Source organism: Scleropages formosus, chromosome 3 (genome assembly GCF_900964775.1).
Source record: "Scleropages formosus chromosome 3, fSclFor1.1, whole genome shotgun sequence".
In the NCBI taxonomy this organism is placed as follows: domain Eukaryota; kingdom Metazoa; phylum Chordata; class Actinopteri; order Osteoglossiformes; family Osteoglossidae; genus Scleropages; species Scleropages formosus.
In genome coordinates, this window is record NC_041808.1 from 24,261,235 (window position 1) to 24,288,537 (window position 27,303).

The window sequence follows — 27,303 nt, forward strand, 5'->3', positions numbered from 1 at the left end:
CAATGCTTGGATGTCTTTGTGTGACATTCACTTTTTTTTTCAGAATTGGCAGGGAAGTGCCTGTTGCAACAGTAAGAGTAAAAATACATGTGGCCTCCTTCCCAGAAGCAGGGAATATTTCACCTATTTCCCACCGCTTATTTGTTCAGCTGTCACCACCTGTACTATGAGTGCAGGTGCTCAGTGTTTCATATGTATGAGAGTGTTGACATTCTGCCCCATCCTGCCCACAGCTCTTCATCACTTAATTCAAGCAGATCATTGGTAAGCCAATGGGGGTATCGGCTACTCCTCAAGTCAATGTGGAACAGAGCACCTTTCTTCGATGACGAATGGAAATGTAATTCTGTAGTTGTGATTTTTACTGATTTCACAGATTCTGTATACAGTCATGCGTTGCTTCACATCCAGGAAACGTTCTGTCCAACAGGACGTTAGGCGATTTGGACGTTGTGCCAACATCATACAGTATGTACTATACAAGTGCCACAGGTGCCTATATCTTATATGGAGAAATTGTTAATGATGTGGAGTGAGGACCAGATCCAGAAGCGTGGCCCCCTCAGCACCATGATGATCACGTGCCTTGGCCAGTAACATAGATGTTCAATATCGCTATCGAGTATTATGTGTCGATATGTACTGTACCGTTATACACCTGGCAGCACAATTGCTTTGTTTACATAGGATACACACGTTGCGGGAAGATGCGCTACAGCCGCTTACATCTGCTACGTCCCGTTAGCCGATCGAGATTTTTCAACTCTATAAAAACCTTATGGGACGTTGGACGTATGTGTGGTCGGACGTCCTGCGGAAGGACGTTAAGTGACACATACCTGTATATAATGGTAATTAGATTGTAAATTGCTTTTCAGATAATAATAGTATTATTTCACAGATTTGTTGAGGCAATAAACTTTTGCTCTTTCCATGCAGATGGAGATTCAGCACATCTTCGCACACAATCAGTTACTTAGAAAGGAGCGTCTACAAAGCTGACGGCACCAATGTGAAAAAAAAATAATTTTAATATTAAGAGGATATATTGTCTACAGATATAAAGAAGAGGAAAATTACAAAGTACAGTTCAGGACATCCATTCCAAGCTACAAGAGGGAATGTGAACATGTGAATCTCTGCTCTCAGGCTGCTGTTCTTGTCCCGAATAAACTGTGTGTAATAAACCTGCGATGCTCACCGGGCCAACTTACCCTACATATACTATGCACCTAGTTGGGCATCTGTTCAAATAAATAATGTAATAGCACAGCTGGCATGTTTGGGTTTTGTAGATTATGTTCTAAGTTCTAAACTAAACAGTAGAATGCATTAAAGCCACCAAAGGCAACAGATAGGATTTATTAATCATAGCTTGGAGCGATTCAAAGTAAACATGATCGAACCTCCAACGTCAGGCGTGAGCTCACGGACAGGCATGCCTGGCGTTGCTTTCATTGTCTCACTGTGCACATGCATTCCGAGAACTCACGGGGATAATAAAGGTCAAGTAGAAGGTTCATAAATGTATTTTTTTCTTAACATCGGTCCACGTGCTTTTGTTCATTTTACTGGAAAAAATGAAATTTCTCTGCTGTTTCACTAGTAATGTAACTACATACAGTTCTAAGCGAGCTACGTAAGCACAGCAATTAGCCTTGCACTCCAAGGACCCAGGTTTGACTCCCACTTCCTGCTGCTGTACCCTGATCAAGGTACTTACCCCAAATTGGTACAGTAAAAATGACCCACCTATATAAATGGGTAAATCAGTGTAAGTAACTTAACATCGCAAGTCACTTTGGAGAAAAGTTTCACACATCCATCCATCCATCTTCCTCCGCTTATCCGGGACTGGGTCGCGGGGGCAGTAGTCCGAGCAGAGCCCCCCAGACTTCCCTCTCCCCGCACACCTCCTCCAGCTCCTCTGGGGGAACCCCAAGGCGTTCCCAGGCCAGCTGGGAGACGTAGTCTCTCCAACGTGTCCTGGGTCTGCCCCGAGGCCTCCTCCCAGTGGGACAAGCCCGAAACGCCTCCCCAGGGAGGCGTCCAGGAGGCATCTGGAACAGATGCCCGAGCCACCTCAACTGGCTCGATGCGGAGGAGAAGCGGCTCTACTCCGAGCTCCTCCCGGGTGACTGAGCTCCTCACCCTATCCCTAAGGGTGCGCCCAGCCACCCTGCGGAGGAAACTCATTTCTGCCGCTTGTATCCGCGATCTCATTCTTTCGGTCATGATCCAGAGTTCATGACCATAGGTGAGGGTAGGAACGTAGATTGACCGGTAGATTGAGAGCTTCGCCTTATGACTCAGCTCCTTCTTCACCACAACAGACCGGTACAATGACCGCATTACTGCGGACGCCGCACCGATCCGTCCGTCAACCTGCCGCTCCATTTTTCCCTCACTCGTGAACAAGACGCCGAGATACTTAAACTCCTCCACTTGAGGGAGCAACTCCCCCCTAACCCGGAGGGGGCAATCCACCTTTTTCCGACTGAGAACCATGGCCTCGGATTTGGAGGTGCTGATTCTCATCCCCACCGCTTCTCACTCGGCTGCAAACCTCCCCAGTGCACGCTGCAAGTCTTGATTTGATGAAGCCAACAGGACCACATCGTCCGCAAAAAGCAGAGGCGAGATCCTGCGGCCACCAAAACAGACACCCTCCGTTCCCTGGCTGCGCCTAGAAATTCTGTCCATGAAGATAATGAACAGAATCGGTGACAAAGGGCAGCCCTGGTGGAGTCCAACATGCACCGAGAACAGGTCTGACTTACTGCTGGCAATGCGAACCAAGCTCCTACTCCGGTCATACAGGGAACGAACAGCCCGTAGCAGCAAGCCCTGAACCCCAAATCCCGAAGCACCCCCCACAGGATGTCACGAGGGACATGGTCGAATGCCTTCTCCAGGTCCACAAAACACATATGGACTGGTTGGGCAAACTCCCATGAACCCTCCAACACCCTAGTGAGGGTATGGAGCTGGTCCAGTGTTCCACAGCCAGGGCGAAAACCGCATTGCTCCTCCTGGATCCGAGGTTCGACTATCAGTCGGATTCTCCTCTCCAGTACCCCGGCATAGACTTTCCCAGGGAGGCTAAGGAGTGTGATCCCCCTATAGTTGGAACACAATCTCTGGTCCCCCTTCTTAAAAAGAGGGACCACCACCCCGGTCTGCCAGTCCAGAGGCACCGTCCCCAAACTCCACGCAATGCTGCAGAGGCGTGTCAGCCAAGATGGCCCTACAACATCCAGAGACTTGAGAAACTTGTGGCGGATCTCATCCACCCCCTGGAGCCTTGCCACCGAGGAGTTTTTTGACTACCTCAGCAACTTCAGCCAGGGTAATGGACGAGTCTCCCTCCGAGTCCCCGGCCTCAGCTTCCTCTACGGAAGGCATGTCGAAGGGATTGAGGAGATCCTCAAAGTACTCCTTCCACCGCCTGAGGACATCCTCAGCTGAGGTCAGCAGCGCACCACTTCCACTGTAAACAGTGTTGGCGGAACACCGCTTCCCCCTTCTGAGTCGCCGGACAGTTTTCCAGAATCTCTTTGAGGCCGACCGAAAGTCTTACTCCATGGCCTCACCGAACTCCTCCCAGGCCCGAGTTTTTGCCGCGGCGACTGCCAGAGCCACGTTCCGTCTGGCCCGGCGGTACCTGTCAGCTGCTTCAGGAGTCCCATGAGCTAGCCAGGCCCGAGAGAACTCCTTCATCAGCTTGACGGCATCCCTTACCTCCGGTGTCCACCACCGCATTCGGGGATTGCTACCGCGACAGGCGCCGGAGACTTTATGGCTGCAGCTCCAAACTGCTGCCCGACAATGGAGGTGCGGAACATAGTCCATTAGGACTCAATGTCCCCAGTCTCCCTCGGGACCAGGTTGAAGCTCTGTCGGAGGTGGGAGTTGAAGACCTCTTTGACAGCGGCCTCCACCAAACGTTCCCAACAGACCCTCACTATGCGTTTGGGCCTGCCAGGTCTGTCCAGCTTTTTCCCTCGCCATCAAATCCAACTCACCACCAGGTTGTGATCAGTTGACAGCTCAGCCCCTCTCTTCACCCGAGTGTCCAAAATATATGGCCGAAGATCAGAAGAAACGACTACAAAGTCGATCATCGACCTCCGACCTAGGGTGTCCTGGTGCCAAGTGCACTGGTGGACACCCTTATGCATGAACATGGTGTTCGTTATGGATAAACCGCGACTAGCACAGAAATCCAATTACAACTCACCTCTCGGGTTCAGATCAGGGAGGCCGTTCCTTCCAATCACGCCCCTCCAGGTGTCACTGTCGCTGCCCACGTGGGCGTTAAAGTCCCCCAGTAGAACGACAGAGTCCCCAGTGGGAGCGCTTTCCAGAACGCCCCCCAGGGACTCTAAAAAGGCCGGGTACTCTACACTGCCACTAGGTGCATAAGCACAAACGACAGTGAGAGACCGTTCCCTGACCCGAAGGCGCAGGGAGACGACCCTCTTGTTCACCGGGGTAGACTCCAACACATGGCGGCTGAACTGGGGGGCTATTAATAAGCCCACACCCGCCCGCCGCCTCTCACCCTGGGCAACGCCAGAATAGTGGAGAGTCCACCCTTGGTCGAGAAGAGTGGTTCCAGAACCCAAGCTGTGAGTGGAAGTGAGCCCGACTATACGTTCTAGACGGTATCTCTCGACCTCCCGCACCAGCTCAGGCTCCTTCCCTACCAGTGAGGTGACATTCCAAGTCCCAAAAGCCAGAGTTGGCGCCCGAGGTTTGGGTCGGCCGGGCGCTCGGCCCCGACCACCGCCCAAATCACAATGCACCGGCCCCTTACGTCCTCCCGGCAGGTGGTGAGCCCATCGAAGAGCGGCTCCACGTCTTGGCTTCAGGCTGAGCCCGGCTAGGCCCTGTGGGCATAGACCTGGCCACCAGGCGCTCGCATGCAAGCCCCCCCGAGGCCTGGCTCCAGGGTGGGGCCCTGGTGACCCCATACTGGGCGGGGTGAACAAGAACCTTGATTTAATAGTCATAAGGCGATTTTGAACCGCGCTTTGTCTCGTCTGTCATCCAGAACCTGTTTGCCATGGGAGACCCTGCCAGGGGCATATAGCCCCAGGCAACATAGCTCCTGAGATCATTCAGGCACTCAAACCCCTCCACCATGTTAAGGTGGCAGTTCGCGGAGGGGAAGTTTCACACAGATATATATATTGAACATATCACAGAGTTAGTTTTGCAGCTATGGGAGTTGAACAAATATATGCAGTCTGTAGTGATTCAGGTAACAGTTTTATGACAACTTGCATGATTTTACATTTAGCTGATGCTTTTCTCCAAAGCAACTTATAATTATTTACCCACTTATACAGCTGGGTAATTTCACTAGAGCAATTTAGAATAAGTACCCTGCTCAAGGGTACTACAGCCAGATAGGAGGCTCAAACCTGCAACTGGGGGGGGGTCCAAAGGCAGTAGTGCTAGCCACTACACTACCAGCTGTCCTCTTTTAATATGCACCTATTTCTCTGAGAAAATTGTGGAACTGGTTCTTGATGGATTCCTTATTAATAAAAACAGGTGAAGCCGGTCCAGGAACCCGGAACATGTTGGCACCCTGTGTGCGACGACCTAAGAGCAGTTTCGGCACTGCGCTCTACACAGAGCTGCTGCGGCCCACATGTGTCCTCGGGGATGCAGCATCTCCGGCTTCCCACCACGAAGCTCCCAGGTGTTCGATAGCAAAGTCATGGAGGATGGACCGTAAACAGTTACGCTTTGAGTAACAGATCGATAACAATGCACGGCAGGGATTGCATTTACTGTACATATCCATCACCACAACAGCACATGGACACGTAAAAGCTGAACAGCTGTGGTATGCGGACAACGAAACAGTGACGTAAGAAACCTGCCTGCCAAGTGCAAAGCGGTGTCACCCGCACTGGAAGAAAAACGGACTGCAAGAGGAATTCTTACGCAGTGCTTTTGTAAATAATTATAGTTCTCCCGAATGTGTTGTATGAAGTGTGTGTGGCAGATTTGCTGCACCCACACCCGTTGCTGGAGCCACCAGTCTACCGCGGTGCATGCGGAAAGGAGTTCTGGGTCCTGCCGTAAATGTGAGCGCTAAGTTGAAGGCGTGCAGCTCAGCCGCCACAATTTATCTTGGGACAACTTGCCGAAATGTTTCGGAGCGTCAAGAATGCAGCCACAGAGTGAAAAGAAGTGGGTGGTTTACAGCAAAACCCACTGGAAGTGCCCGTGTAGGCTCCCCTCTCCCATGCTCAGGAGCGTTTCGCAGGATCTAGGTACTTGGCTACAACGGAACTGGGAAAAAGGAGGTAAAAACACAAAAAGAGTAAAAAAAAAAAAAAAAAAAAAACCAAAAAAACACACAGGCCAATAAACATATATTATGAACCTTTCAAGAGCTCCTTTTATGACTTTTCCCATAATGGGCCACCTGGGCTTGTCCCTGCTGTGAAATAGTTTTGTTACACCAGATATTCCTCGGACAGGATCTGACACAGTTGAGCGCAGTAAAATCATTTGCGGAAATTATTATTGTGCATACGGTAGGGGGACAGCCATGGAAAAGGGCTCGTGAAGAAGCCTTTGAGGACCCCACACCAGGCACCCACAGCATCCCTGCAGCTCTCCGCCCACCCCGCTGGGGCTACTTACAGCAATAGGTTCAGATGACACCATTAACAGTGAGAGCTCAGGGTCAAGAGGGTCTGGAGCCCCAAGAAGATGGGGGATTAGGTTTCCTTCCTCCGTGGTCCTCCCCTCACGCCTGTGCGTTCATCATTGTGACATCAGCCTTTGCCCTGAGGCCTTTCTGCGTGTCACACGGCTGTCTGAAGAACACCAGGCCTGGACGGACCGGGGGGGGTTAAAGGTGAGTTTGCAGATCACCTGCAGAAGTTCTACTATCCACAGTGACAGCCCACTGATACCAAAAGTTACAAAGTGCTATAACATGATTTATGTATAATCATATGCAATATGTATATAAAATTCTATGTAATGAGATAACATGTAATATTTAAAAAATAGAATGTATAGAATACATATATATATAATACGTATTTTTCATATACAGTACTGTATACACATACTGTATATATAAGAAGGTCTTATGAATTTTGGAAAGAATATTGTGGCGTAAGAGAAATCCTTGAGATTCCCCAAGGCATGAGTATTTTTTAAAGCTATTTACTTATTCACTTTTCTGCAAAGTGACTCACCCTTTTAAGCTTCGTACGCTGCTTTACCTATTCATGCAGCAGGACAATTTTTACTCTGTCAGTTCAGGCCAAGTACCTTCATCAAGGGTACTAGAGCAGGAGGTGGGCTTGAAACCCAAGTCCTTAAACTGGAAGGCAGCATCTCTAACCACTACGCCACTTGCTGGCCCGTCACGTGTAACAAGCAACAATCGATAAAACACATACAACACATGACACAACTTAGAAAAAATATGAACTAAATGAACAGTTGGAATAGGTATAATTTTACACGTATCATTCGCTGTTCTTTTCAGTCAATTCTTCACCAAGGACAATCTTATACATTTCTTTGATTTGTATTTCATACGATCCCACTTCTGTCCTCCATGCTGTTAGACTGAAACATAAGCATCGCCCTCCGGGCCAGGCGAGGCAGAGTGCAAAGACCTCCTTGATCTGTCGATGAGCTCCGCTTGAACATCACAGGATTGGACCACGTTGGACCCAGGCAGTACAGACTGTACTGTAAATATAAGGAAACCGCTGAATGGTAACTGAAGTGGTCCAAACCCAGAGGCACGCAGCTATAATGTGGGCTAATGAAGAGACTGCAGCCTCAAATGTGACAGCGGCCTGTAGGCCCAGATGCTCCGTCCTCCTCTCCTCAAGCGCCGCTCTGTAGCACGGTGCCAGCTCTGCACCCTGTTTTACTACCATCCCTCAAAACCGGGTACATAACGTCTTAATAAGCATGTAATTATGTCAGTCTGATTTGGCAATTAGGGTTCTGGGGGTTTTTTAATGTTGTATGAGAAAACAAGCGGGCCGTTTTTACACAGGATGGTAACATTTCACGGTACATTTCCCAGACGGTGACAGTTTGGGTTCGCGAAAAGGCACGAGACAGGCGGCTCTTTCTGCGGTGGCGATGGGCGCTGCCTGGCTCCAGCTCACCGCGCTCCCTCATCAGAGGAACCACACGGGGCTCACTGACGGACAGCCGCGTTCCCTCTGCGGGCCGCCCCACACCGGGCCGCCTGGCCGCCTGGCCGCCTGGCCGCTCTCCCGCCACACACATCTCCGTCCGCTGCAGCGCAGGGCTTTTTTTCAAATGAGTATGTAAGAATGCAAACATAGTTCAAAAAGAAACAAAAAAGACCAAATAAAACAGAGCAAAAATAGAACCAAAGTCAATATGCAACTTGATGGTCTTTAGGGCTTTACAGTCATCGGAGGTCAACACGGTACCGATACGCTGTGAGGTCACCACGACATGCAAACAGAGGTTTTTCTGCCATTAAGTTTATTTTTGTGAATATGAAATTTTTGCACGTGAAATGGGAACATTACTCAAACACTTTTTCTGGGTCAGAGGACCTTCCCTCCCATCGCCGTAACCCTTAACGTCACCCTCCAAGTGTTTGACCGTGGAAAGGACGCTTCTATTTAACTTGCAGCACTGCCAGACAAGTGTTTAAAGATGTCTTTTTTAATCTAACTTATCAAAAGGTCGTGAATTTTTCCGTCCCCCTCTCCCTCGCGTTGGTTCCCGCCTCCTCGGTTCCAGCGGTGTCTCCTCGGAGAAAAACAACACGCGGTCTGGGCCGCCGCATGTCCCGCACTTCTTGTGTGGTCCTGGCGCGGCGTTATGATTTATCCAGTTGACGGCAGAGGACCGCGACCCCCGGCGGCCACAGAAAAGGAGCTGCACGTGGGTTTAATGACTTTGCCGCAAAAAATGTCAGCTATGACGGCAGCGCTGCGCCGTGGCCGGTAGCCGAACACGGATTAATTAGAACAAGGGCTTAATTCAGCTCAGCTACTACACACAGACACACCGCTGAGGAGCGCAAGCTCGTCTTTAGCTGCCCGAAACGTTTCATCCTGGGAAAAGTGCACTTCTTTTAGCTTTCGCTTACACCGTTAGTTCAGTATGATTTTTTTCCCCCCTTATTTCAGTTGTGCTCATTTCACGCTCGCCACCGGTTCTCAGCAACACGGGGACAGAGGCAACATACTGAGTCGTTGCGAAGAACTCATACGCATACATAAAACGAGGGCAAGAGGCCAAAAGGTTGCAATATTTCTCAGGTACGAGCACATGCTCACACCTAATAAGTTCCGCAAGGGTTTCCAGGCATTCCGGAGTTCCTTTGAATTGTCGCCCAGGTTAAATGTCACTCGCTCGAAAACCGAACACTTGAGCGATCCGTATATTTGCAGCGGGAACTTCGGGTGTCCGCCACGACAATGGAATACTTCTCCTTGCCAGGCATGTAAGAGTAATTAGCCTACGTTCCATAACATCGTCATAGAAAAAGAAGTGGAGCTGGGGTTTAACAGGAAAATGGAGAGGGACAAAGACTTATTGCTCAAGATTTTTTTGAATGGCTGAGTGAATGCGAGCGGTTGAGTAGCTGAACTCGGATTAATTAGAACAAGAGCTTAATTCAGCACGGCTGCTACGGAGAGACACGCACCCCCGAGCGAGGAGCGCAAACAACCCACCTTTCGCTGCTTAAAAATACCCTCGTCTTAGATCTTCAGAAAAACGGCATTTATTCTTCGTTTTCGCTGTTCTTATACCATCCGTTTCGTGCTCACATTTTCTCGAACCTTACGGAAGCTTAACGGTCAACATTATCTTGGAGGCGTAACAATGAAGTCTAAAGCCCGACGCGAGCCGAGTGGAGGTGTATGCAAAGATGAGAGGGATTAAATCTCCTGACTTAATTAAGGCCGTTTGAAATAGCCCCTTCCATTTCCTTTGCATAATCGTATATTTTCGCAGTCTAAGACAAGGACAAACCTGTTCTTGTGCGAAGTACACATGCAGTACGTAACATTTAGTTTGAAGCGCATGTTCCTTTTCATGCTGTTCCAGCTTGATCCCCTCCCCTTGTGGATGAACAGACTGGGATGGAGGTATTAGAAGAAAATTCCGGAACCACCCAGGAACAAATGCACTATGGGTAGATGGAGCCCCCAGCAACCGCAGCGTGCAAATGAGTGGTGTGGCTGAGGTGCTTCTGGGACGTGCTCATTCGGACTGGTAACATCTGGGAGGAAGAACCGTGCAATGGGTATCGATCGAATCTAAGCGTCCATGTGTCCAAAGACCCAGGATTCACCAGCACCCACACCTGAACCAAAGCGCAGGAAGGTAGCTTCCTTCACAGCATCAACCGCAGCCCCAATCGTCGAGTTGGTCTATCCGTGAAGGAATCACTGAAGAATAAAAGTGCCACCATGGGGGGACTGATCTGTAGCGACCACTCGCATGGTTTCCAAAGCAAGGGTGGGACAGAAGTGGTTTGACGGCACCCTTCCTCTGTGCATCTTTGGAGGGGGGGTGCAAGCAGAGGGAAAAACATGCAAACCCCACATAGCCTGAGCAGGACTCAAACCCCACACCCATAAAGCAGCTCAGCAACTGTGAAACACCCACTTTGACACAAGTACCACTACAGTGCAGCAACCCTACTACCATGGTAAAAACATGATGCCATTGTATCAGGCAACCCTTTTGCTTGTGGAAAATATGCATAGCCTCTTAAAACCTGCACCGAAAACAGGCAAATAATTTGTTGATGAGTGACGTTAGAATTCTTTGGACACAAGAAACTGAATTAGGGTTAAATCATAGGAATAAATCATATTAGTCAGTATCATAGTGGAGGAATCTACAGTCATTTAGCTGTGTTGGTGTACAAATTTGACTGGTCAGACTATGTATTTTTTTTACATCATTACTTGAATGTCCGAATGGACTTCTGCTGCATTGCGGCACACGAGTTGAAACCAGGACCCAAATAAAACCAACATGGGCGCAAAGCTGAGACAAAGTGTACGTGGAGTGAAGGAAGCTCAGGCTGTACATGCGACGACAAACAAAAGAGCCATTTTTCCACCAAACAAGAGGCCGGCGTGCGTTGAACGGCACAACGTGCTCATTGCCCCCAACGTGTGATGACATGCACGTCGACTATTTCGCCCTCTGAAAGAAAAACGGAGGTATAAACAAATCAAGCTGTGCACAACACAGCTTATGGTTGCCGGGGCAACGTCACCCCAGACAACTGAGTGATTGCCCTTTGCATTTCCCCCTGTCTTAATATGACAGTGACATTCCAGAACTGCTGCTCTGCGGGTTGTGTTCACGCATCGTTTGAGCTCCGCCACATAAGAGCTGGAAACACACGCAAGCGCAAAGAATGCGCCATTAGCGTCTCCGACTGCGGAAAGCTGCAATCCCGCTGGAACAGATGTGTAATGCGTACGGCTGCTCCAAGGGCGACACGCGTGCACTCTTAAAACCCCTCGCCACTTGAGAGCGCTTACAAGAGTCTTGAGGTTTCAACATTTGTCATGCGGCAATGCATTCAAGAGTTGGGGCAGCAGGTGGCGTAGCGGTTTACGCTGCAGCCTTGTGCTTGAAGGAGATGGGTTCGAACCCCAGCTCCTGCTGCAGAACCCTGCATCTTTATTAGCCAGCTGAGTAAATGGGTAAATCACTGCAAGTTGCTTCGGAGAAAAGTGTCAGATGAAGAAATGAGGTACTGAAATAATAATCTTAACGCTCGTGCGTTTTGGAATCCCTGTACGATGCGTTGATTTGCATGCGCTGCAGAGCAAATCCGTGTGTGTGTTTCGAAAGTGCGGGTCATTTACCAGCCTCGTGTTTTAACAGCTGTAATGAACTAACCCCTCAGCTTTAATAAACGTGTCACATGTGCGCTCTCCCTGCGTTCCTGGTGTGCGGCAGCGTGCTCCGTTTTTAGTCCGGCAGCGGCTTTCATGTAGTGTAACAGCGCTCCGAGGTCCCGCTCCAAATGGCCCGGCGCCGAGTCTCTGAGGACAGAGGTCCTTCAGGCGCCGATCAAACCTTGGCCCCTGGCGTCCGACATCCCGCTAGCGCCGAAATGAAGGCTGCGGTTACAGATTGATTGTTTTAAGGCCCGCCGAAAGGTCAGGCCCCGGTGCTGATTGAAGGTTGTGATCTGCCGAGAGCCGAGGTGGTCTCTGTCGCCAGCGGAGATGTGGCAGGGTTTCATTGTCTCACAGCTGGTTCGGGTCCCCGGGGGGACGTCAGCGTTGGCTCCTCCAGGGAGCTGCTCCACCTTAATTGCTTGTGTAAATTCCAAACTTTATAACTGGCCAGGATGTGAGGTGTATGGAGTGCCGCTTATTTTGCGTCCTTCAGCAGCACCTCCAAGAGCACCGAGAGCTCGGCATAGGTCGCGCTCGAGTAATTCAGTCGGTGTGATTTGCAGTCCCGCACCTAACATTTACATTTGTTAATTTATGTGAGACCACTTCCTGAAGTGACTTACACTGATTTAGCCATTCATACAGCTAAGCCATTTTTCCTGTGTAAATTCAGGGTATGTACCATCATCAGCAGGAAGTGGGATTCGAACCCAGATCCTCAAAGTCTGGAGTTCATGGCTAGAATATTTATATCAGCTGCTGCCCCATTAATGCAACTTAGATGAGGAATTGGAGCATAATAACATGACGCAGCACAGCATAGTTCATAATGCACAACAGTGAGTACAGTCAAGCGTGCAGCAGGGGGCGTAGTGGTTAGAGCTGTTGCCGTTTGACTCAAAAGAGCCAGGTTTGAAACCCTCTCTTGCTGTAGTACCCTTCATCAAAAGTTCTACTTTGAACTGATAAAGTAAAAATTACCCAAATGAGTTAATCACTGTAAGAAGCTAAATGCTGAGGCTTAATAAGTCTCTTGAGGGAAGCGTCAGCTGAATTAATTTTAAATGTATATAAAAATAAAAATATGAATGTAAATGTGCTTTTGTGAAAAAAGCACAAATTGTTCGGCAGTGCAGCCCTGTGGGATGAAGCCGAGCATCAGGATTCCCCTACTCACAGAGACCGCTGGCCCCAGCTGCGGTTGCGCTGGTCAACCACCAACCCACAGCATTCATGTTTCCTCTGGAGGACCACCTGGGTTGCTCGAACCCTCACAGAGCGCTCTTTGTGAGCGCAGCACCTGAGGCTCGATGGGAGGGAGGCGACCCCATTATGAGAGGCCCGAGGCAGCTGCTGACCCGATACCTGGTGGGGGTGGGGTGCAGCCCGAGGCGCAGTCGACGGCCAGAGTGTGACAAGGGCCTCGAGTGTCTGACCTGCTAATGGAGATGTATTACAGAGTGACGCTCCGGCGTCCTGCCTCCTACATGGCCCACCAAGACAGGACAGGTGTTACCGAAGGTCAAGGCATCCGCTGCTCCATGGAGGCTCCAATCCTTGGTTCTGCTCAACAGTTCCATTACGCCTCTATTACACCTGGTCAGGCAAAATACTTCGGACATCAGCGACGACAGAACATCTTCATCCAAGCGGTCCGATAATATACTCACATTTACTCATCTCTGTCATCCTTTCTTCAAAGGCACCTACAATGTGAAGGATAAGCTGATACACTACCAGCAGGGACAGCTAGTAATGTGCTGCCTTTGGATCCAAAAGCTGCAGGTTTGATCCAGCTGTAGCACTGTTGAGCAAGGTATTTACCCTAAACTGCTCCAGTAGAATTACTCAGCTGTATAAATGGGTAAATAATTGTAAATATACTTTAACACTGTAAGTCGCTTTGGAGAAAAGCATCCGCGAAACGAATAAATGTAAGGAGCTTAGTTATTTATACAGCAGACTCCTTTCTACTGTATCAGCGTAAGTACCTTGATCATGGGTATAAGGCATCAACACAAAGCACTCCACTACCAATAGAACAGATATCCATCCATCCATCCATCCATCCATCCATCCATACATCCCTTTTCATTAGTCCCTTGTCCTGGTCAGGGTTTGCGGTTGTCTGGAGCGGGGAATATATAAATATGTATATGGCAAATATACGTATGTATTATAATGTAAATTTTTACAGATTTTGTTTTACCATATCATTTCACACAAATTTGGTATCAGATCACGTTGTGTACTCTTTAACTTCACAGTAAACACAATGCAGCATGTTGAGGCGCTGAAGCGACCAGTTGGGGCAAACAGGAATCTAAGAACAAAAAATGAAAACAGCAGTTCTCTGATCCTTCTCCGCCACATTACAGATGACCTGAACAGTATATCTGGAAACGGTCACCCCGGATTCAAAACAATCGTAATCCAGTTTTCATTTATTTTGCCAGGTATCAATGTGATTTTAACTTAACTGATCTTTTTCCCACTTTCTCATTCAGAAGATTTTTCACAATTAGGAAAATTAACACGCAATTTAAATTGCCGTAGTAATTTACACTATTGAAATCTCATATGCGTTTTCAGGAGTCGTTTATGTGGTGCTCGCTGGTCAAATTTTCCATTTCTGCCTTTAGCACGTGACTGAGGACGTGCCACATTTCCGACACAAAGTTGCTCGAAGTGGTTTAACAAAGACATGAGGGGACGTGACGGAGGCCGAACTCCCACAGCCTTGCGGTCAGCGCATGGCCGGAGCCCGAGAGATGACTGAGCGATACCTGGGGGTACCTGGAGAAGCACGGAGAGCGAATGGCCCCAGGAAAAGAGCATAGAAGTGGTGACCAAGAACTCTGCGACTTTAGAGTCAACAGCATTTAAAAAGGAGAATAATGTTGGCTTTTGAAAGTCATGTCATCTTTTTTTACTTCATCTGATGTGAATATATAAATTTAAAATATATAGATATATTATTAGGAAGGTGACTAGGAATCGTCGATATTCGGATAAAGTTTTATGCAGCCGCTCGTGTGATGAAAATTGGTTCATATGGCGGAAAGTAACAAACTAACTGTACTTAAGAATCACACGTCTGCATCTAAGCTCTCTTTCTGTTCATCTAATGCACACATTGTATTTTCTATGAGAAGTACGTCGCTTTGGAGAAAAGCGTCTTCTAAACGAGTAAATGTAAATGTAACGTAAACGTATGTGACTGATGTATTTGGAGCATTTGTGGGGTTTTACGAAGTCAGTGGATAGCGATTTATATGAAACTCTGGATGACGGTCTGAAATCATGTGCGGCTATATTAAAGAGCTCTTAAAGGCAGGAAAATGCACTGAGGTGTCCTCCAGCAGCAGCGTGCCCCCCGCAGGGCATTTCAACATTTTCCACATTCCGGCAGTTTCTCTGTGATGGATTTTATGGGCATCAAAGCTCCTGGCAATTTTAGAGTGGATTTATGCTGCTACATCATTTAAACACCTCTGTGCTGCTTGGCCACACAAAGTGCGTGGGAACCTGCTGTGCCAATGATGCTCCCCTTGTCGTTGCCGTGGCAACACAGCGGAGGAGGTAAATCTGTTGCTTGTACATCTAGATGGGTGGCAACTAGTGACATTTTTCTTTTTTATTTATATTCGGTGCATTACAATGTATAACCGACATCATACGTTTAAAAACTGAGCGGCATTTTTAAAAGACACATTTGAGGACATTATGATTAACCGTTACGTTCGAGTCAATGACTTTGTCTGGGGTGACTCACAAGATACCATTAAACATTCATATATTTAATGTCACTGTACAGGTCATATAAATGAAAACTTTGACTTCTCAGTCTGCTACTTTCCTGCTCGTACCATACGCTCTCAGTATTGCTCTTGTAGACAATGCGCTGCTTTCCAGTTCTTTCAAGGCGTCGCTGATCCGGAAAGGCCTCGAAATTGAGAAAAAAATCTATCTAACAAACATCAATTAATCAAAGTTAACTTTATAACATAGATCAAAGCCAATTTAAAACATAAATGAAAATGAAAGACAGTACATAAAAACCGAGAAATGCAAATGCATTATTTGAAAGACTAATAAAATGAATTGCTCCAGTAAAATTACCCAGCTGTAAAAAAGTGTCAAAGAATTATTTTTTAATAAAAGTAAAAAGAAAAACTATTTTTAATTATATATTACCGTGTGATTTATCTCAGAGAAGACGCAACAGGATGACGGGACATACGTGTGTGTGCGTGTGTGTGTGTGTGTGTGTGTGTGGTTCTTCTTCCGTAGCAGACCGCACACAGCCGGGCCTCACACCGTCTGCCTCGGGGAAGGCTCCGATGGTACGCGGGGCGTTCCCAGGTCGGCCCCACCAGCCTCCTGCCACCCAGTTGAAATACAATCTGATTAAATGCTGTCAGAGGAGAGTAAGCATTAATAAATACATGTTAGAGCTTACTGTACTGTTACATTAGCCAGCTAGTACACGAAAGGGGGCTGGGATGGGCTCTACATACAAGCTTTGAGAAGATAACCAGTACAAACAAAAATATCCGCTTAAAATTAAATATCCTGTTGTTCTCCCACAGAAACCACGAAAATGATTAGAAGTAAACAATGGGCATGGCATCCACGGTTCAGCGGAAATACGGAAGAGGAACACTACGGAACCTGATCCACTACAGCACATGATCCATCCCAACACCCCAGGAAGAGCTGCTCGGGGGTCCCCCCTCACGGGGAGTCCAGGAGTATGTAGTTGTTCAGATTTGTCCCTTTGTCCTTCAGAGCTGCTGAATCCCTTTCAATATTCGGGAAGGGTCTCAAACCCATCTGCTGATCTCCGAAAACCGTTCTAAGTCAGTCCACCTGCTGCTACCATTTATCTACCTTTTTTCCTGTTTGTATGTCGCTTCAATAGGCAGCCACTGGAATATGTGTCCTATGATTGCAAGTTAATAAGCTAACTGTGCTTCAGTAACCACGTGTTCGTGTCTAAGCCCGCTGTCTGCTGACGACGACTTCAGTTTACTCAGCTGTATGCCGTTTTTGAGAAAAGCATCTGTTAAACAAATAAATGTACCTTGCAAATGTAAATGTAAATGTAGCACTTCCCTGTTTTATTTGCCTTTATTAAAGGAAGCTATGAAAAGACAGAAGCGTGTTCTCCTACACATTATTTCCCCTACAGGATGGATTCCTGGAGAGTTCCAGAACATTCCATCTTTGCGCGTTTAATGAAAGATGATATGTCGAGCTCATCCCTACGGCCTGCGGGTGCCCTCCACCCTAAATCGACCTCATGTTGACAGAGGGCGTGGACCCCCAGGAATTTGCAGTTTGGCTGAACAGGTACGGAAACACCTGTGCACCTGTGACACTGTAACTTTGTATCAGATACTTCATCCTTTTTGTCTTCCCCTGGTGTTTTGGTAGCTCTTTCTAAACCCCCACTTTACACTCCCTGCTCGAACTCCTTTACATCTATTTTACTGAAGAATGACAAAGCCTGTTGGTTCAGGGGTCTTACCGCCTGCCTTCTCCCCCTTTGAGCCCCCACCACAGACACACACAACATGCTATTGAGACTGGGGGAGGCTGTGATCTGAATGGCCGATTTAAATACCAGCTCAGCTGCCATCCTCAAGAGGTCACAGCTTACAAGCCCTTCTAATCCCGGGTCAAAACCTGCTCTGTTAATATGTCCAGCTTCATGGGCTCCATGGCTCCGAGCTCCTGCCCGGCTCACTTCCTGCACCGATCACACGCGTTTCATTACTGAACATTCAAGAATGACTCATGATATTATCTATCTATCTATCTATCTATCTATCTATCTAGTGTATATTGTGGTTCCCCCTGATCTCTTTCCCTTTGCAGATTCTGTGTTCACCTGAAGCTCTTTCATGGCACCCCCTCTGGTTGTCGGTTTGTACTATGGCTTCCCGTGGACTGGGTGTTCTGGGCAAACAATCGAGGGCCGTAGCAGAGCGGAGCAGCACAGAGGGTCATGAAGTGGCCATGAATTTTCCATCTGAATCCTCAGAGTGGGTGGTCTTACCCCCTCCTACCCCACACACACACACACACACACACACACACCACGATCCCAAGCAGAGCAAATAGTTCATCCAGTCCTAGGGATTCAACGCTGGGTCCTTCCAAGGCAGGGTGACAGCTCTGAGCGCAACACACCTGCACCGTGCATTTAACCGCTGCTACTGGATTAAACATGTCTCACAGGAATTAATGGACATTTTTCATCATGGGACCAAAAAAATGTGGATTTCTTATAATAAGAACACTAGATTTCCACCCTCTGCGGTCACATAACGAGGTCAATGCCTGAAAAAGAAAACCCTCATTTGTTTACCGTAATCAAAAATATGGTAAATTTACACTGGCTTCAAGGGACACAGATGATGTAACCTGCACACAAGCTGAGCTGACTCAACACAACAGCTCACTGTCCAACTTTGTACTTTACTTGCTGTCTTAGCTGGCTGCAGAAATTTCCCTCGTGCTGCTGGAATTTAAAGAAACTGAAAACGAAAGGATAAAGTACTTTCTTTAACATCCTGGTTATATACTGCATATTGGCAATAAAATCTAAAAGCTACGCACCACACATTCTACGACGAGGACAAACGTTACACGAGTTTGACGTGATTTGTGCTCCTTTCGCTCGTAGTTCCCATTTTTTTGCTTCTGTCGCCCCCTCGTGGCCAGAAGCGGGAGCTGAAATGACGAAGTGACGAAATGACGAAGTTGCGGGGCAATAGCAAGCGGCGCAAGAGCCGCCTTGAGGAAGCGTTTCTTTGTCGGGCTGTTAAAACTGCCCTGGCCTGGGTGAAGAGGAAATGAAACTGAGGTCATAATAAGGACTTGGCACTGAGCGGCACATTTTAACAGCTCCCTTTACTTAAGTGATTAAGTAAGAGGGGGGCAGGGTGGCACGGTGGATTGGACCAGGTCCTGCTCTCCGGCGGTGGGTCTGGGGTTCGAATCCCGCTTGGAATGCCTTGCGATGGACTGGCGTCCCGTCCTGGGTGCGTCCCTCACGCCCTGTGTTGCCGGGTTAGGCCCCAGCTCCCCCGACCCCAAATGGGACAAGTGGTTCAGACAGTGTGTGTGTGATCCAGCATAGAGCACCCTTTTATCATAAGCCCTATCTATTGCGAGTTCTGTTACAAATGCTCAGTTGGCGCGTTCTTTTCTCTAAAGCAGCTCACAGTGACGAGCTGCTTGCAGTGATTTTCCCATTTAATCATCCTCAGGTCCTCTGGGTTCAAAGGCCGATGCTCTAACTAGCGCGCCAACGAATAACGTTAGCGTGCTCCCGTGCCCAGGATAAGGGGGTCACCTTACTTCCGTGCTCTTCTGCGAAGGCCAGGAAACCGCCCTGCTTCGGCATGTCTCCTGCGTGCGGTGTGTTACTGCTGCTGCTGCTGCTGCTGCTTCCTGTCGTGAGTCGGCTTTGCTGCGGTTTGCCCGCTTGCTTGCGTTTGTGTGAAAGCAGCACAAGTTCCCCGCCCTCGCCTTTCCTACACGAGTGCGTGTAGCAGAGTAGAGCCCTGATTCGAGTGACAGCGCACCGCTGGACAGCTGCTCCAACATGTCCTCCAGCCACCTCCCCCTCCGCATCCTCGGTGAGTTCCTCCAAAAGTCTGCCTACCACGCTTTCGCCGTGAGCTCTCGGACAAATGCAACTTCTTTGATTCGAAAGGCAGGCCTTCCTTCGGTGGTTCGCGTCAGGATTTACGCATAAGAAACATCTGCAGAAGAGTGGGTGTCGAGATGCAGGCCTTGTTTCTTCATTTTTACCCACAAGGCTGATTTTTCTACTAACCCTAACCCAAACTGAAGTGCGCTCCTCGAGCTAGTTTTCACATCTAAAATGCGACAATTTTGAAAAAATCCACTGTTTGCTTCAAACTAGTCGGAAAGTAAGGGAGTGATTTTGGAGAAATATGGCACCGGGCCTCAAGTCGGTGACGGCGTGAGCTGGACTGCAGGTATGAGCCTGACCGAAAAGGTACTGTAATCACTTCAGGCGGACAGCGGTCATACAGGTGACCGAATGAACGGCGCTGCTTGAGCCGTACGGCTGGTTACCGCGCCGGCTGGTTCAAAATCAACACGTTCGCTCGAGAACGGGTATCACATTAAATCTGAGTGTTCGTTCGGCTTTAAATGGGCTCCTTTGGCTTTATTTGGATGTCAGATTTACATATGGTTTTGTTATTTTGTTTCCGAAGGTCTGCTACTGCTTGTTGGCACGGGGTTCGGCGAAAACGACACCGGTTCTTCCACAACGGTGCAAAGCAGTACCTCCAGAACAGTAGGCCTACAGACCAGCGTCTCCACAATGGAAATACACAGCAGTGCGAACAATGTGTCCGGATCCAGCAGCTCCACCCCCACCGAGGCCCTGGTCGAGACCACGGGCGCAGCGCACGATAGCCTCAAAACAACGACGATGTCGGTAGGGAGCCCTACGCCGGAGACCAGCACAGGAAAACGAACCACGAAGCTGTCGACCAGCGCATCCTGGAGCAGCACGAGTCCGACGCCTCGCATCAGCGAGACGACAGGTGGGCGGCAGCCTCCTCGAGAGGTGCCACGCTGTTGAAAGACGAGTCCTCCTTCAGTGCTTCACTTGTAGGGGTGTGGAAAATGGCAGCGGGGTCAAGTAAAGAGGTGCTGATTTTTGGCCGTCTTAATGTGACATCTTAACTATTAAGGTGAATTTCAGATGTTTAAATGAAGTGCACGATAAATGTCCACCTCCCTCGATTGCTGGGTCCTTTGCACACGTCTTGCGTATTACATTAAACGTAGGCAAAGCACAGGACAAAAAAACAATTAATAAATACAAGTCTTACGGCAAATTTTTAATTCGTTGTAGCTGCAGCTAACCTATTTTACAGATCCCAACCTGTGGATAATTTAAGGGACGTCTGTGATATTAAGCTTTTGTTGATCGTCGCGTGGGGTGACGCAGTGGACTTGGCCGGATCCTACTCCCCGGCGGGTCTGCGGTTCGAGTCCCGCCCTGGGCGCGTCCCCTCCCCCTCTGGCCTTGCGCCCCGTGTTGCCGGGTTAGGCTCCGGTTCGCCTCGGGACCGGCGGTTTCGGACTGTGCGCGTACGCGTGTGTGGGGTTTCAGTTTCTTGGCAAAACTTGTACTCGAAAATTGAAGACAGTGTATTCACGAGACGAGCGGTGAGCAAAAGGCAGAGTCGCTCATTAAAAAGTTTTGTCATAACTTTAAATGTCACAGTTAAATGTCAACGATCCGTTCACTACGCGCGTTACCGTGCCAGTGTGTCCCACAGCGGCTCTGAGCTCTACGCTCGAATCTACATGCGTAGGAAATAGCTGCTGAAGGGCACTGGGTGCGAGTTTGGGCCCTGCAGGGGAAGTCCTGGAGGCTTCAGTCAAACCCGCCCAACAATTTTCCGCCGAGCGTCGGTGTGGGCCGCTCGAGCCGCTCTCTCTGCGTCGGGTTCGAGCCGGCCCACACCGGCGAGCCGTGTGCGACGCAGAAGAAGCAGCAGCTGTTGTTTGAATGTCGCGTCTCAGATACGGCAGACAGCGCTGGGCGAGCTGCGGTTCGGCACCAAGCGCCAATGGCTTTGGCATGTTTTGCGGGCAAAGAAACAAATCCCTCAGATAACCTAATGATCTGAAAATGAATGTAACGTTGTGTACCTTCTTACCGGGCAAATTCTCCACCAAAAATTATTTAAGGACCCCTATGATATTACTTTGCGGTGTAAAGTTAAAAGTAGCTGCAGAACCTGTGATTACTAAAATTAGAACAGTTTTTTTTTAAATATATATAATTGCTTGTACAGTTAAGGTTTCTGGTTATCCATTACCTTGCTGTATGAAAGGGTAAATTGCAAGTAACATAACACTGTAAGTTACTTTGGAGAAAAGCGTCAGCTAAAAGGTTTTATTTGCCTATTTTAACTTACGGTAGAAAAATGCAAGTACATAAATACATTACAATGCACAACTAGGATTTATTTGTTAATTCAATTCACTATCGATAACTCCTTGTCCGGGTCAGGGACGTGGTGGTCCAGAGAATATGCCGGAAGTACAGGATGTGAGGCAGTGTACAACCTGGATAGGATAACAATTTGTCAGACTCCGCACACACTGAGCCAGACTGGATCCCACATAAAAAGCCATAGTTCAGGTGCTGTGAGACAGCAGCGCTTCCTGCTGTGCCCCACCCCCACCCCCACCCCCACCCCCATGAATTGTTTTTGCACAAACTAAATCATCCCAGATTCAGATCATTCCCAGATCAAATTTGTAGATGGATCTGATGTACGGTTTCAATCATGACAGCGTTGTTGCAGAGTAACAGTAACAAGTAGTGTGCTAAAAGCAGCGTGCAATGTTTAGGTGAACAGCACTGGGAGTCATAATGCTGGGGTGAAGCGGCATGAGGCTGCGAGTGAAACCAGCAGAGATGCGGCTTCCTGTGTCTCGCTCGCGGTAAATGCAGCCTGGAGCTCTGCAGCGAGGCCCTCGCTCACTCCCTTGATCACTCTCCAGGCCACGGCAGTAACCCCACGACAGACCGGGCTGTTTCGCCGTGCTGCATCCCTAAGGGTTGTGTGGTCTCCGGAGAGGTTCATTTTGCTGTACCTCTTATGGTCTCACATTTGTACAATGAGACCTTAAAAATATACCGTATGTCATATCCCCAAACTCTTATTCAGTGGCCACTGGTGTTTGAAACACGTCTAGCATTCCTCACCTTTGTTACTGATCAATAAATTCAGGAATATCAGAGCCGTAGACACCGATTGACGCTAGTAGAACCCATGGAGTGAATGCGGCACCACAGCCCTGCTGGGTTTCCATTCTGTCTGGGTGCATTTTGCTGCCAACTAGTGGCGGGACAGAGGAATGCAGGTTGTTTTCCCTCCACAACAGACAGTTGGGTGATGATTTTTTCATTCATACATGCAGGCAGGGAAATGCTTGTAAAAAAGTGAGAAAAAAGGAACAACTAAATGTTTAGACTCATTCAGTTAAATGTAATGACAAAGATTTTTAAGTTTTAACAAAGTTTTTTTTCTTTTTGTGACAGCAACAAGTGCAGCAGCACATCGCTCTCAGCTTGACTACTCAGGTAAGCAGATTTGACTTGTGTGTAATCAGCTAGTCTAGATATATTTTTTATTGTATCTTACCGAATATGAAGCCAAAATATCAAACTTTCTTTTGTAGGATACATCATTTTATTCCTCCTGCTCATCAGCATCATCCTTGTTGTCATGTTCATTTACTTTTTACGGAAAAAAACAAGGGTGAGAATTTTCTACATCTTTTGGAAAAGGATGTCCATCTTTTGAATGTGCTCATGGCGAGTGTTAAAATCTGCCTAATTTTATATATCCTCAGTCTGCCCATTGTTTTTCTCAGGGTTTTGTAAATGCGAAAATGTAAGAGTTTTAACAAAAATCAAATCTAATCTAACCTTTACCCTGTATTTCCAGCATTATTCCTTTGACCTGTACCAGAAAGGTGCAGAAGACATTGACATTCCTCTAAGCTCTGTGGGGCAAAGAGGTGTATTTGCATCAACCCAAAATGATGGTAAATATTTCTGTTTCTGTTACGGATATTTTTATTTTAATGTTACTTTCAAAAAACAGTCCATGAGAATCATGTGAAACACATGGCATACTCAAAACGAACCGTCACATCGATCACCAGAGCGGTGTTACCCTTCGCCACGACAAGGTAGCAGTGGAAAGCAATGGGACCTTCCGGATAATTCCTGCAAAAGAGAGGCATGCACTGGCTCCGCTACTGACAAACACAATTGGGGTTGATATTTCAGAAGTATAGGGTGTGAGGCAGGGTACACCATGGATGGGACATCAGTCCACCACAGTTCAGCACATCATTTTTATTTACTTAGAATTACATTGCATTAAAACTAAATTAGAATTCATTTAAAATGCCACCAATACAACCTCCTGACTAATTTCAGCGGCTGACTGATTAATCTGTAGTACGGACATCCCTTGACTTATTTACGAGTTAGGTTGTGTAAGAACGTATAGTAAGAAATACTTAACACTTTTGCCATTTTCATTAACTTTAAACGGCATTAAAATTGACAGTAAGTTTTTTATTTTTTTTTTACAAAAACTATGTTGTTTCAACAAAGTGCAGATTCTGTGCAAACTGGTGACCATTTCATTCCATAATCATGTGCAATTTTTTTCATTTTCAGTCTTTCAGTTTCATCTCTTTCAGTCTTTTTCGCTGACACTCGGGAACAGCAGACGTGAGCCGTAAACACAGTGAAACTGAGTTGATTTAATCCAGTCCCGCAATCCTTTCTGAGTGTGTTTTATTGCAGTCTAGTGGCGGGATGTGCAAATGTTGGTTGTGTCTGCTGTGCAACTAACAGCACAACAGGAATTTTTGAAAATACACAAAGTAAACAGTTAAAAACAGATTAACTGCAAGACATTTGTATCTTTGAAAATCTGTAACTTGAATGTTTGTATCGCAAGGAACAATGCTCATGGACCACAGAGCAATAAACCCTTTGTATCCCTACTTTGTGAGCAGAGAAGCCTGCGGAAGGCCTCACGTACGTGTCCGGTGTCCCCGAGGAGCCGAAGGCACCATCGAGGGAGACCTTGTCGCAGACTGGAAGCGAGAAACTGGACAGCAACAACGGTACTGAGCCCCGCCCCACCCCGTCCCGTCCCGAGCTTTCTGCCTATTACAGGACTGCAGCACTCAACTTTGATTTATCATTTGTAACTATACTGATGACTTTCCTCTAAACACTAAAATTCTGCATTAGACGGTAATAAATCCTGGTTGCTTAGTTAGAATTTCACGATAATTCTCTTGGAAAAATGGAGAAGAATTTGATCATGTAGAATTAGGTTTTTAGGCTCCCAGAAGGGTCAAGTGTCAGCAGCAGCAGCAGCAGCAGAGCAGAACTCCACACTCATGTACAAGCTAGACAGACTGCAGTTTAGCACAAGTGAGCCTTAGCGATTTGGAACGATGTGTATTTTTAAATGACGGTGTCTGCGCTTACATTTTTACTGCCATATCGACATATCACACGGCCCTTTACGTGCAGTCAAAGCAGCAGTTGCTTACGCAGGTGTGACGTGCAACAGGACATCGAGGGTGATGTCACTTCCCGCCCAAAGTCAGCAGCTCGAATGCCCTGCCGTTACCTTAATCTGGCGGCTGTGAGCAGAGTAGCGACACCATGGCCTTCAGGTGTCATGTGTCCTTTCTCCTCTGCCTATTTATGGTACCTTTACCATGCTTTTACAACATTAGGTTTGCATAAGCAGCATGTATTGGTTGCCACAGACAAGTAACAGATCCTGCTATTCCTTACTTTTGTTTATCTCAGATTTCTCTTCTTCACTTTTCTCCAAAGCAGCATACAGTCTCTGTTTAGCCTACACAGGCTGCTTACACTGATTTACCCATTTATACAGAAAGGTCATTTTTATTGTACCAGTTTAGGGTAAGTATCTTGATCAAAGGTATAACAGAAGGAGCTGAGATTCAAACCTGGATCCTTAAGAGCAGAGGGTAGCTACTGTAACCAACTGTATGCCACCTACTACTTTACTCTAATCATCTTAAGCTTCAAATAAGCTTTAAAATGTGCGCTTCACAATATAATTTGTCTTAATTTGACAGAACCTGTTATGCAGACATTACTTTATACTACACCCATTGATACATCTTGGTAATCAATTAAGTTATTAAGAACAATTAAGATTTAATAAAGTTATTTACTCCAATAGCTCACTCATTTCTCCAAAGCCACTTATAATATTGATTTCCAATGAATAAAATTCTTCCTTTCCCTGCAAAGATGACCCTGATAAAGTGGCCAGCGAGGACAGCTTTGGCTCCCAGGTGCCGCTGACCCCCAACGACAAGCCGCTTGATTTCACCTTTGACCTGATGGACGGCGAGCCGAACCACTCCAGCAAGACGTCCTCGGAATCCCTGGAGGAGCAGCAGAACGAGAATAACAACAACATGATGGGGAGCTACAGAGGTCAGTCTTCATCAGCAGCATCCTGGGTTTAAAAGCATGGATAAAAGCATCCATTTGGACATCAGCAGGCTCAGTGATGCATCTTCTTCCAACTCATCATGATTCTAGCTGTATTTTAGCGGCACTGGTGTTCGATGTAGAAGGTGTGTATTACGGCCTCTTACTCTCTTTTTCTTCTTTCACATTGCAGTTCTCTGCAGAGTAGATCCCAACCCTGCAGGTCCGAGTGAGACCTTCACCGAGATCAGTCTAGACGAGCCTGTGTAGGAGAACATCACTACTGCAGCTGTCAGTATCATGTAGTGGGTGAACTGATGCTCAGTGTACTATACATGTGAATGCATATAGCATATTTATGTGTTCATACGTCGTTGACGTTTTAGTAAGTCAGTTTATATTGTTGTTTTTTCCAGGATTCTGGAAATTTTACACTGCCTCCAAAGCTTCCACCACCTCCAGGGTTTATCAAAGCTATTCAATCGCTGTTTTACTCGTGGCTTGATTTTGTTCATAATTCAATCCTATGAAGTTTAACTTGGTTTGAAAACGACTTTGTTTTAAGCTACTTATTTTGTCAAAATGAAACTGCTATATTTAGAAGTGTATAAAGTGGACCTCATCATGAATCCGACAGACCGCATGCGTCTTCATGGAAACATTTTGTTTACAAGTGTTACTTTTTAAAATTAGTCTTATGTTGTCAGCTGATCATCAACATGTTTATAAAAAAAAAAATGTGCTAAAAATGTTGATGGACAATGTTAGTTAAAATGCTTCACTTTTGTTGCTTTACTGCCTAGATATTAAATTTGGTTTGAGGAGTAACGTAGAATTCGTTGTGTGAAAATACATTCCCTTACCCTATCTCTTTTTAAATCTAACAAATACATGTCCGAATTCCTGCTCTGGATGCAGTGGGTCTACGAGCAATTTAAAGAATTTGAACCCTGGACAAGCACCATTTTACCCTCCCTGGTTCCTCTGTCCTGGACAAGGGTCACATTACTTCTCCAAAACATGGGTTCTGGGAATACACTGGTGATGATCAGAAAAGGAAGATCACCACTCTGAACTATGGAGAATTTATGCTGCAATGCAAGTTAATATTTGAAGCCTGAAGCTGGCAGAAGGTAAACACCATAACATTTACTTCTATCTCTACAAAAACATTCAGGAATATCACCTGCTCCTCTTTACTTACACTTATATTTATTTGACATCTCCAGTAACAACTTAGTGTTTTTCCCACTTATAGAGTTGGGTCATTTTTACTGTTATTTC

The 27,303-nt window shown here is 47.1% G+C and overlaps 1 protein-coding gene across 2 annotated transcripts; it reads left to right on the forward strand.

Annotated features, from left to right (window-relative positions):
- The first annotated feature begins 19,350 nt into the window (after positions 1-19,350).
- LOC108936689 (uncharacterized) lies at positions 19,351-26,725 on the forward strand. 2 transcript variants are annotated; one of them, XM_018756206.2, is made up of 9 exons: positions 19,351-19,579; positions 20,189-20,524; positions 23,047-23,088; positions 23,187-23,266; positions 23,456-23,555; positions 24,546-24,656; positions 25,834-26,022; positions 26,213-26,310; positions 26,436-26,725. In XM_018756206.2, exons 1-8 carry the CDS (start codon positions 19,546-19,548, stop codon positions 26,287-26,289), a joined length of 969 nt encoding a protein of 322 aa, XP_018611722.2. In that variant the 5' UTR covers positions 19,351-19,545; the 3' UTR covers positions 26,290-26,310; positions 26,436-26,725. The 2 variants fall into 2 exon arrangements, with proteins under 2 accessions (XP_018611722.2, XP_018611721.2); XM_018756205.2 differs by having other exon boundaries at positions 19,352-19,579; positions 26,213-26,725.
- The last annotated feature ends 578 nt before the right edge of the window (positions 26,726-27,303 follow it).